The sequence below is a fragment of the Orbicella faveolata genome, unplaced genomic scaffold, assembly GCF_042242905.1.
Source record: "Orbicella faveolata isolate gen_17 unplaced genomic scaffold, um_ofav_v1 contig_4, whole genome shotgun sequence".
NCBI classification, from domain to species: domain Eukaryota; kingdom Metazoa; phylum Cnidaria; class Anthozoa; order Scleractinia; family Merulinidae; genus Orbicella; species Orbicella faveolata.
The window spans coordinates 9048840-9059683 of NW_028301569.1; the positions used below are offsets into that span (position 1 = coordinate 9048840).

At 39.4% G+C, this 10844-nt stretch overlaps 1 protein-coding gene across 2 annotated transcripts; it reads left to right on the plus strand.

Moving 5' to 3' along the window:
- The first annotated feature begins 1317 nt into the window (after positions 1-1317).
- LOC110068669 (uncharacterized) lies at positions 1318-10822 on the plus strand. 2 transcript variants are annotated; one of them, XM_089276095.1, is made up of 5 exons: positions 1318-1403; positions 6162-6305; positions 7828-8183; positions 9627-9827; positions 10326-10822. In XM_089276095.1, the coding sequence occupies exons 2-5, from the start codon at positions 6170-6172 to the stop codon at positions 10653-10655; spliced, it is 1023 nt and encodes a 340-aa protein (XP_089132221.1). In that variant the 5' UTR covers positions 1318-1403; positions 6162-6169; the 3' UTR covers positions 10656-10822. The 2 variants fall into 2 exon arrangements, with proteins under 2 accessions (XP_089132221.1, XP_089132220.1); XM_089276094.1 differs by lacking the exon at positions 1318-1403 and adding an exon at positions 4924-5015.
- Positions 10823-10844: the final 22 nt, after the last annotated feature.

Sequence of the window (10844 nt, forward strand, 5' to 3'; positions counted from 1 at the left end):
CACACAATAGACCCAGAACGTAGCGGGTCTTCATTTCTTGAGAGTCCCCTTATGCAAAAATGTTCCCCACCTTGCGACTTGGTTAGAAACTGTATTCACGTAACAGATGAAATATTTGCAGTCTTAAGCAAGGGCATGCTAAGTGTTTTTACTCGGGTGTTGATCCTTCCTTATTCATGTTGTATAGGTTCAAGACGACAGAGCCGAGGAGTGCTGAAACTGTGTTTCGTGTAGTACAACCTGGAGGGTATCACAGAACTCTCGCTTATGCTGCGCAACTTTAACAGTTAAAATCATTCATAGTGTATCTTAGATGCTATTCCTAAAATTAAAGACTGTATCTGTTCTGTAAAGGGGAACGCATTGCTAAGGAACAGTTTCCACCTACCTGTTTTGTTTGAAAAACGCTTATCTTTCGCGGCCACGCTCTCAGGGTTTTGCTAGCTAACGGTTTGCAGTCCGTCCAAGGTTGAAATTTTCCTCCAGTTACTTCTTTTCAGCTTCATTGAACCAACTGGTCAATCTTCACCCGCCCAGCCTCCCACCCGACGTCTAAACTTTGATTCACTATCTGTTGTTTTGACTGACAAGATAACTTTTTCATATACCATCAATAAAAAGTGTCACCCTTTAACATACCTGAAGTCGGCACAAGGCTTCTCTTTTTCAGAAACTTGCTACACCTTTTTCGGGTCAAGCCTCCCCGTGTATTAGAGGGAGTTCCTCCGATCCCTGAGGGCTGGAGGGAAGTTGATATTTTTCCATCGCATTACAACGTCGCTACCATAAACTAAATTTTTACACAGATTTCATTTGACTTGCTATTGGCCTATTGGAGTTGCTCAAGAATGACGTTGTCACCCTAAATCAGCCAATCGACTTTGTGGCGCCTACATTTTGTGTAGCCGTCATGCGCACATGGCCCATATCATCATCTACGTCAAGGGAACCGATAAATCTTTGCTCAGCGCGGATTAATCGTTTTCTTTCATGCTCCATTATCCGAGCAATCTTAAATCATGGGGTTCAACCAACGCGGTGAAAATTTGTGTCATGAACGTTCTGCTTCGCCAATCTACTTCTTTGATTCAGTCCAGGATATCATGAACAGATCTTGACTTCCCGGTGACTTATACAAACCGTTTTTAAGCTGCCTGTTTAAGACAAATCGTACAAATGCACTCGACCGTCAAAACGTGCAGTGAAAGTACGAGAAACCACCAGTACACTGCTGCCCTACTCCCACACCCCCACCCCCTCCGTCCTTCCAACCTCCACTACCTCCCCGCTACGTTACGTTACTGTCACGTGCAACTTTCACTCTGTGTTTTTCCGCCCTGTGTTTCTCACGCGGTGCTTTGGCTCTGTGTTTTGCCAAAACCTGTCAAGAAAAACTCACTAAGGTAAGGAATATTTCCTAAGCATTAAGTACATTATTTGATTGATGCTTCCTTGTTAGTACTGCCGTTTCCTAAAGGCGAATTTTTGATGTGTAATTTGGCGATCATCTTCGGCTAATCGTAACCGTCGAAATGCGAAGTGGGTCAAATTCAAAAATACTCCGACTGTTCTTATTATATTGCGGGTAGATGCCTCCAAATTAAAAATGCCTAACTTCTTCTACTTTAGGATATGTTAGCAATGCAAGCAAAAGCAAAGAAACGTGTATTCCGACGAATGAAGGTCAAATTAAGAGCTGCCGTGTGTTGATTTCCGAACGACATGAAAGGTCAAAGGATCGCCCATATTCAAGTGACCTGTTTTAAAAATATTCTCAGAATTCGCCGTTTTATTTACCTCATCTTTCCTTCGCCTGATGTGTAGTTGAAATGATTGATCTTCCGTTTAGACCGAGCCGTCTCTCTCTAAGACTGATGTGAATATGTCCAGATTTTCGGCTGAATTTATTCCGGCCGCAGCGCGAAAGCCGCAATTCTCCTTTTTGTTGGATTTCTCAAAATCAAAAATTCTCCGGCAGGTTTTAGTCTTATTTTCGAAAAGAGTTCGCCAAAGGGTTTCTCCTGGCAAAATATGAAGAAATCCGTGATTTCAGTTTTGAAAATCAATTCTCGATATTTGTCTTTAAACACCCCTTCGTATACGAGACCCAGGTCACTGAAGTTTGCATCATCATGGCCTCTGCTATGGCGTGGGCTGCAGCATCATCCCTTCCAACGAAAACCTTTTGCCCACAGCAAATGTAATAGTGTCTGAAACGCTGCTTCTCATTCTACCCATTTACGACAATGTCTCTGAATACAAAGAAGTCCGTCGCACCTACTGACAAACAAATTGCTGCTAACCAAGTTTCTTTAGAAGCCAAGGAAAGTTACTCAAGAAAAGGAGAGCTTTTTACACCACTGTTATTGTACTGCTAATTATTTTACTGTGTTATGTTCCAACAACTATCTGTTCTGTTATTCTGATATCTTTTAAGGAAAGAATCCCTCCCAATATAATGATTACTGCTTCGTTTGCTTCTACTTTAGTGCCAGTTCTGAATTCGTTGTTTAATCCGTTGATTTACGCTTTTAGAATAAGATAATAGGATCTTTTTATTTATTCGGGGTGGGCAACGTTCTAAGAACAAATTAATAGCCAAACATTTTACTTTACAAGGATGTGTATAGTGTCAGTTTTTAACCTTATAATAGAGATTTTTTTTATCATGGACAACAAGATTATCATTATACTGCACAAAAGTAACTATTTCAAATTCGAACAGTCGTGAAAATCTGATCATTGAGGGACAAAGGTAAGTGCGAAACAACAAAACAAAACCGTGAACCCGACAAACTTTCTTATCGCTCCCGCTCTTCGCTTCTCGCAGGACTAGACTTGCAAGAGAGCAGTTTGAATTTGTGTTTATTTTCTGCGCTAAAAGCTTAAGGCGTAGAAAATATTTTTGGCCTTAATTACATGTGGATCATAAATAGCTGACGCACACTATCAAACAGATGTTCAACGAAAAATAACCGCTTTTTTGTAACAAAAACAAATCTCTTATTTGACTTGGTTGGAGTTGGGTTTGCTTAGTTTTAAAAACTAATGAACAAGCAAACTACCCACAACATGTTATCATTGCGGTACTAATAAATGAAAACTACAGCGACAGCAGGCGAGAGTTAGGGAAAAAATCGTGTAACTGCCCTAGTAATTAATATTCTGTTAAAACTCACCAGACACTAAAAATTATTTTCAGCAAGTCTTTTTTAAACTGCAATTTGTAATGTAAATGCCATGAAATTTCCACCGCCCGCAAACTATTGTCTAATTTTTAATTATTTTATTTTATGTGTTTTTTTTCTTCCTTCGAACTATCCCTTATTAACACAGATTGGCTGGTCGAGATGGCGGCAAACTGACCTCGTCGCTCTTAAGGCGGACGCAAAAAAACAACAACAACAACAAAAAAAAACAAAAACAAACTGAAAACATAAACAAAAACACACGGAAAACGTAACTGAAGCTGATTTCATATTAATTTGCTTATTATTTCGTAATCATGTTGTTTTTACGTGTTTTTCTTTCAAAATTTTTCTTTGCGCTCCTGCTTTTAATTAAGAGTCCCTGATGTTTTAAAAAAATCAAAACTTCCAATGAAAGGTAAAGCTCTTAAGCTAAGTTTATCCCGTGTTCTAGAATTGGGAATTGTTTTTATGTGAACACTATAGTCCTCACTTCTTAAGTACAGCAGAAATATTTTATTTCCGGGTAATTGGTATTCACTAATTAAAAAAAAAAAAAACAAATAAATAAATGAACGATATACAAGTAGTAAGAACTAAATTAATGGTACGTTTAAATTTTGGGGGTTATTCAACTGTATTCGTGCGAAGTATTTTAAAAAAACTCTAAAAACCATAATCGTTACAGATAAAAAAATTAAAATGGTCGTTTCACTGCTTATTGGTACTATAGCTAGTGATTGATGAATCGGCCTCCAAACTGGGAAGAACCAAACTTTCGAATCAATGCAATTACATTTAAATTTAGTTAGTGTAAAGTCTGCATAAGAGCTAAGTGGCCCATCAGGCCGGAGCTTATCCAGGTTTCTGTAGCATGAAGCGACTAGGAGTATTTCTACTCCCCCCTGGATGGGATGCTAGTCCATCGCAGGGTTACCCACAGCAGTAAGGTCACTGGTACCCGTTTATACACCAGGGTAGAGAGAGGCAACAACACAATGTCCCCGACCAGTGTAAGGACATAATAGTACTATTTGTGGTAGAAATACGAAGAAAATTTAAATCGAGTGGACCGTTCTTTGTGACGCTCAATGTTAGAACGCCAGAAATTCCTTTTGCTTTGATGTTCTTCCAGAATCTCAAAATATAAACGAATTATAACTGAAAGTCAGAAGTAAGAAATTGACGATACCCCTGCATGTAAATCAGCTTTGTGTGTTTACTTTAGCAAAATAGTATTCTGTCAAAAAAGTAGAATTTTTTTTCCTCCATCGTACATGCTGTTTTGTGATATATTTTAAAGCAAGATCAGTTTTCAGGGCGCTTCCCTCCAAAACTGACCATGATTAACCAAAGTACAAATTTATACTTCGTTCGAAATGAAAGGTACCAAAAAATATGTCACAGTCATGAAGAAAAGAGAGATTTGAAAAGAGCGCAAACACAGCTACAAAAGAGAACGCGAATTACCATGGTAACAAAGTGCAGCATTTAGGCCCCGTCCCCACGTATCCGGATATTTTTGAATCCGCAGCTTTTTCTTTCCGGATACGGCTTGCGTCCACACACATCCGGCGAAATCGGCAGCGAATCCGGATATTTGTTAATCCGCTTTCCAGAGTGGAAAAAAATAAGTCTGCCACTAATCCGATAACGTGTGGACAGCGATGTATTTTGAGTAATCACTTTGGGCCACCAATTGCAAGTTTCCATAGTTATGTGTCAGTTTTACTAAAAACGCAGCCAAATGATATATTTCACATCAAAACAAACGAGAGCAAGTCAAATTACTCATATTTTATCTGGACCAAGTGTAGCACTTTAAGGGTAAGCGTTCGCTGTTTTATTATATCTAAATTTATTGGTCTAAATTTTTCGTCCAGTTCTATAACAAAGAAAAGCAGAGGGGTGTGTTTAAAGCACGAAATGGCGAAATGATGAAATGGTACTGCTGTTAGGTTAAATAGCGCTTAAGTTGCATACTCGAAAGTGGGTAGCTGTCAATAATTAATTGTAAGAGTTAAACCTTACAGACACCCATATCCCACATTGCCTCTTAACCGTGGCGCCATTTCGTGTTTTAAAAACACCGAAGCTCCAGGTAACCGGTCAGCAGGTTTTTTGGCCTTTGTCACTCTTTAACACTGGCACTGAAGCACAACCATAATTAAGAAAAGTTCGAAATGATGTCCGTCGCATCTTTGTTCACGTAGTCGACAGACTGACCGACTTGAACATCCGTTTTTGTTCTTTGTTCAAGATGCTCTAAAGCAGTTAGATCTTCACAACGAGTAATCCATATTGTTCCTGTTCATTACTGGCGGGGGATAATCCCAGAAAAATCACTGTCCTATTTAAGACCAAAGTCTGCGATTTTCCCTACCCTAGTTAAATAATCGTTTAGCCATCATCGTTTAACCATCATTTCTCAGTAGTATGTAACCAGACGATTTCTGCGTCTGAGTAAAATTTGATTTCTGACAATTCACTGTGCAAAAGACCTGCAACTCGCCGCGGAGCAATTGCGAAGCTATAGAATTCTTTTGTTAACTCATTTAACTTCTAATCCTACATAGCCTTTTTCCGCGAAGCCCACTTGAAAATTTTTACCTTGTTTCCTGTCATTTATTTTTGGTGCAACTTTTTCAATTGACAAACGTACATGAATGCATTTTAATTCAGTTCTTTGTTTAGTTTTCTTCATGTTTGCATTGTAAAAGAAATGAGCTTCTTTGAAATGTAAAATCTGATTTTTTGACACATCTATCGTGAAGCCTTCATGTCTGGTTTAGTATCCATTTAATATCATTGCTCGCAATTGCCTTCAAAAGGTTGAAGGTGCAATAAAGATCACGTAACTTTGAACTAATGTATTCACCGAATCATTACATTGGTACTCTAAAGGTTTGAAGATATTCTTAATTCTTTCGTGTTCATTTTTCTTTCTTTTTTTCCTTCTTTACTTCTTCTCAGAAGCCGAGATGTGGCCAAGATCAGTGACGAGATTTGGCGGAGTTTTAGTCGGTATAGTTATTGGTTCAGGCGTTGTAGGTCTATTGGTCGCATGGACGAATAAAGGCTTTTACATGACGACACCAACGCCTAGGATAACACCTGGTAAAAAAGAGGTTTGATATTGTATCTTAAATGTCGCCATTGTATAGATATGTTCAGAGTACGCTTATAGTATCACCTATCAGATTAAACATGAAATGGCAGCGTTTAGTTCCAAAAATAATAAAAATACATGCGAAAAAAAACAAAAAAAAAACAATAGCCGCCGCGTTCACCTTCTTCAAAATAAGGACGACGGCTAAGAAAGGTACCAAGATTCAAATCGTTGTTTTTGGCGTTTTGTCGTGGCTTGCTCAAATATGTGTTTAAAGTAGCTGGCAACAGTTTCCAGCACTTTCTAGCACAGGTGTTGGTTTCACACTGATAAACAAGTTGTGGTAATCTTCACGACATAATGGGTTACCATAGTAACCGTAGAGCCTATAACTCTAAATTATTTTTTGTTGTTGTTAAATTGTATTAAGCATAATATGATATACAGCTTTTTGCGAAGTGTAAAACAATTCTAAGAAAGGGGTTCAGAGCCACCTTACTTAAAACTTTAGAAAATTTAGGCCTAAGTATGGGGGTAAACTTACGGTGAAAGAAAACGACATTCAGGAGTACAGTCGAACCACAACAGCCACCTTGAAGACAAAGGAAAGTGCCGCTGTAGAGAGGTGGCCTTTATGCAGAGGCAGAGGTTTAATATGGCACCTGCTTTTTTTTCCAGGGGTACAACACGTTATTGTTAAAAAAAAGAAAAAATGCGTATTGTAGCATATTAATACGTAACACGTTCAAAATATTCATCAATAAAACAGAAACCGAACAAAAACAGAGACCAACAACGCGTAGCACGGCCTCTGTTTCGTGACCCTTTGCAACAAAACATTGGGTTTTGTGTATACTGTTCGTCAGTGGTTGATTAAAAGGCCATTGTCGAGAGATCTTTGGAAGTTGGGATGCTCTTTAGTCGATGTTACCGTTGTTGAGGGGCGACCTTTGTAGAGGAGCTAATTAAGGCTGGTTTTCACTATATCGCATAAGCATAAGCCGACATTCGCAGAAGCAGTATAATGTTGCTTAGTAACACCTTTTGTTAGGAAATATCCCAAGCAAAAGGCGTTGCTTAGCAACGCTCTACTGTGTCTACGAATGTTGCTTATGCTTATTCGTCAAAACCCAGCTTTTAAAGTAAGAGGAACGTATGATTCATCCGCCGGGACCAAAAAAATTGTATTTTTTCTTACGCTAAGGAAGGCACGCTTGCTAGTAGGGCTATTTCAGATGTTCGGTATTCACAGTTAGTATTGTTTTGGCTTTGATATAGCGCATGACTATTCGTGTTTCGGTATATAAAGCATTCTTTTGCAAGAGGCCTAGCCTATTCCTGACTCTTGTCTGCGGCTAATGATGTTTAGTATGAAAATGATTTGCTCTCGTTTCACTGCAGAGTGATTAGAGAACAAGGGCCGTTGTGGAGATGTTGCCGTCAGTGAAGCTTCGACTATTTTTTGTTTCGCAACGTCTACATTTTTAAACGTTTCTCATGAAAATTTTACCTTGTTTTTCGTTACTGCAGATGAATCAAACTCCCAGAACAACTTGTACAAAGCTTATAGTCACGTCCACACCATCTTGTTTTTCATTGGCTATCCACGCAGTCGTCACAGTCTCCTGGGATCGCTGCTGGATGCTCACCCGCACATGGTTGTTTCGGACGAGTCAATGGCTTTCCCTAGATGGAAAGGAATCCTGAAAAGCAAAAGAAATGTTTCGGTTTACCAATTTTATGACACATTGTTTGGAGCCTCAGAGCGTGCAGTAACACAAGGCAGAAGGTCACGTGTGCAAAAAGGCAGCGTGGTAAACAGGACCTCTGAATATAGTTATCGTGTACCGCACCAGTGGCAGGGGAGCTATGACCATCACATTGAGGTAAGACGTTTTGCCAAAATTCAAATTTATCCCCGATTTAATGCCTTTTTTCGTGATATCGAAAAACAACCAGACACTTTCTGAAGGTACAGTTAAAAAGTGTGTAGTTTAGATACAGTTTCTTACACTGGGTATCCTGTTTTCAATGCCTCCTACGTAAGTACAGCATAATAAACAGTACCACATAAAAGGACTGTTCATAGCTTTCATTTGAACGGTCACACACTAGGGTTTTGTCCACAGACTTAAAAGTTAGAACTACCTTAGCTTATACAGCATAATAAACAGTACCACATGAAAGAACTGCTCAATAGCTTTCATTTGAATGGTCACACACTGGGGTTCATCCACAGATCTAAAAGTTAGAACCACCTGGTACTTAACAAATAAAGAAGCCTCGACTGTGCTCTTTGCTGTTGTAAAGCACGCAGTAAGCGGTAGAGCACGAAAGAAGTGTAAGGGGAAACACGAGACGTAGTCGAGTGTTTCTCTGTACTTCTCGGGTGCTCTACCGCTTCCTAAGTACTCTAGACTGCTACCACTGGTTCTACACCGAGTACAGGAGAGAATATCATAGTAAGCTTCAAACTGATCACTCGTCGGGTGAGCGTTGTTACGAAATTGTCGAGGTTCACTTCGCTGAGATGACCGGAGATCGCTAGTAAGCAAACGAGCGTTACTAACTGTTTGTATATGTTGAGCATTTTTACAAAAATAAAGCTTTTCATCTTAAACAGAGACAGCTCAATTGGTGTTTTCTGTCGTTGTTTTTCTTCTTAGGTATAATTTTTGCCTTCTTAACAAATGTAATGTATAATGTATCGAAGCTTTCGCTAGGTTGAGAATTTGTTTATTTCGCTATTATTTGTGTCGGGATCTAGCAAAACTTGTTATTTTAGTACGGTTCTAACACTCCTCTTGCTAACAATGGTCTCCGTGAGCCATATTTACTGCAGACATAGAGCTCGTTTCCACTGCGTTTGTTTGAGTCACACGGGATGTTTAATTTGAGTCAGATTTGTCAAAATTCCGAATAAAAATTTGAAAGCCAGCTTACCGTCATCAACCCGTGCATCTGTTCTCTGATAAAGCACGCTGTTTCAGCCAATCGGAGCGCGCGTTTTATGGAAACTATATTATAAAGCTTAATACACAACACCACAAAAAAGTAACGCTTAATAGCTTTCATTCGAATGGTCACACACTTGGGTTTCATACACAGAAGTTGATTTGGGTATATTTTTTCTCGATGGCACTCACTATAGGTCTGACTGTTATAAAATGGAATTTTTAAGGGATGAATTACAGTACAGCAAATGTAAGCCACTCTATGGACTACTTTGAGGTTTAATTTCAAATTTTCGAGACCATCTGCCCCCACCCTCCTTTTCAATTGCAGTCCCAGCCGTATAGCTCTAATTACGGGACTATTTGCGTTTGTAGGTCATGGGCGACAAATCTGGGGCCTTTACAGCGAGAGCGATGAGAGACGACGATGCTTTAGACGCTGTCCGCCTTTTAGAGCAAGCTTCTGGCGCCGAGGTGAAGTTTATCCATGTTGTGAGAAACCCATTCGATAACATCGCAACCATGACTCTTCAGGAGGAGGGAATTAATAAACGAGATGGAACACACGAAACCAAGGTATGAAGGATTACACGCTATAACCTGGGCTCGGCTACCAGCCGCTGCTCGAGAAAGCAGCCTGCGCTCGTCAAGCCTAGCTATAACCACGAGAAAGGGAAAATGAACGGATTGCTCCGGGATTGTCTCACGATGAAGATAAACAAATATTTCAAATAGGACATAAACCATTAAGAATCCCAACTGGTGAGAGGCCGACCAGTTGGCTATTTACACAACAAGGTCGAGGAGTTGAACTCGGGACTACCGAGAACAAATTAACGTAATGGTAGGGTGGAGGAGTTGAACAGTGACCTCTAGATTTCAAATCCACTGCCCTAAACCACTCGGGTACGCAACCTCATATATTGCTACTTTTTACCATTATTGTTTTCTCGTGACACATGGCTCAGGAACAGTACTTTGCCATAACTATGGTAATATTGAGACGAGAATAGTTTTAGTCAGCCAAAACTCATAAACTAGACAAAAAGTTTTTTTTATTATTATTATTACCAGGTTGATGCCCCGGACGTAGTTGATCAAAATATATACCGGTATTTCGGCTGGGCTGAAGGAAGCAACAAAGCCAGAGAAGCCCTTCCGGGCCAGGTCATTGATATACCAAGCATAGAAATTGTCAAGAACGCCGCGGAAACCCTAAGAAATATTTGTGAATTCCTGGAAATCACGTGCACAGAACAATATCTCCAGGACTGCGCGGCCACTGTCGACCCAGTCCCCTCGATAACACGTGACTTTATAACATGGACGCCTGAGCGAAAAACTAGAGTGTACGAGGAGATGAAAAAATACTCGTTTTTTACTGGTTATTCTTATGAACAATGAGTTTTCCACGTGTTTTGCAGCCTAGTTCTTTTTTTAAAGTTTTGTGCAGTCCAAAACTATTACCTTAGATCTGCATAGCAAGGTCTAAAATAAATAAAATAAATAAATAAATAAATATAAATTTCCTCTAAAACTGGACGAGTAGCCAGGATAAGACATATTCAAAATTGAAATAGTTTAAATAGTTTA

What these genes read in the sequence shown, in the direction of transcription:
- LOC110068669 (XM_089276095.1), top strand. Translation starts at nt 6,170, where the DNA reads ATGTGGCCAAGATCAGTGACGAGATTTGGCGGAGTTTTAGTCGGTATA. An exon ending in GCTATGACCATCACATTGAG is followed by an intron (nt 8,184 to 9,626) that starts GTAAGACGTTTT and finishes TTGCGTTTGTAG; the next exon opens with GTCATGGGCGACAAATCTGG. An exon ending in ATGGAACACACGAAACCAAG is followed by an intron (nt 9,828 to 10,325) that starts GTATGAAGGATT and finishes TATTATTACCAG; the next exon opens with GTTGATGCCCCGGACGTAGT.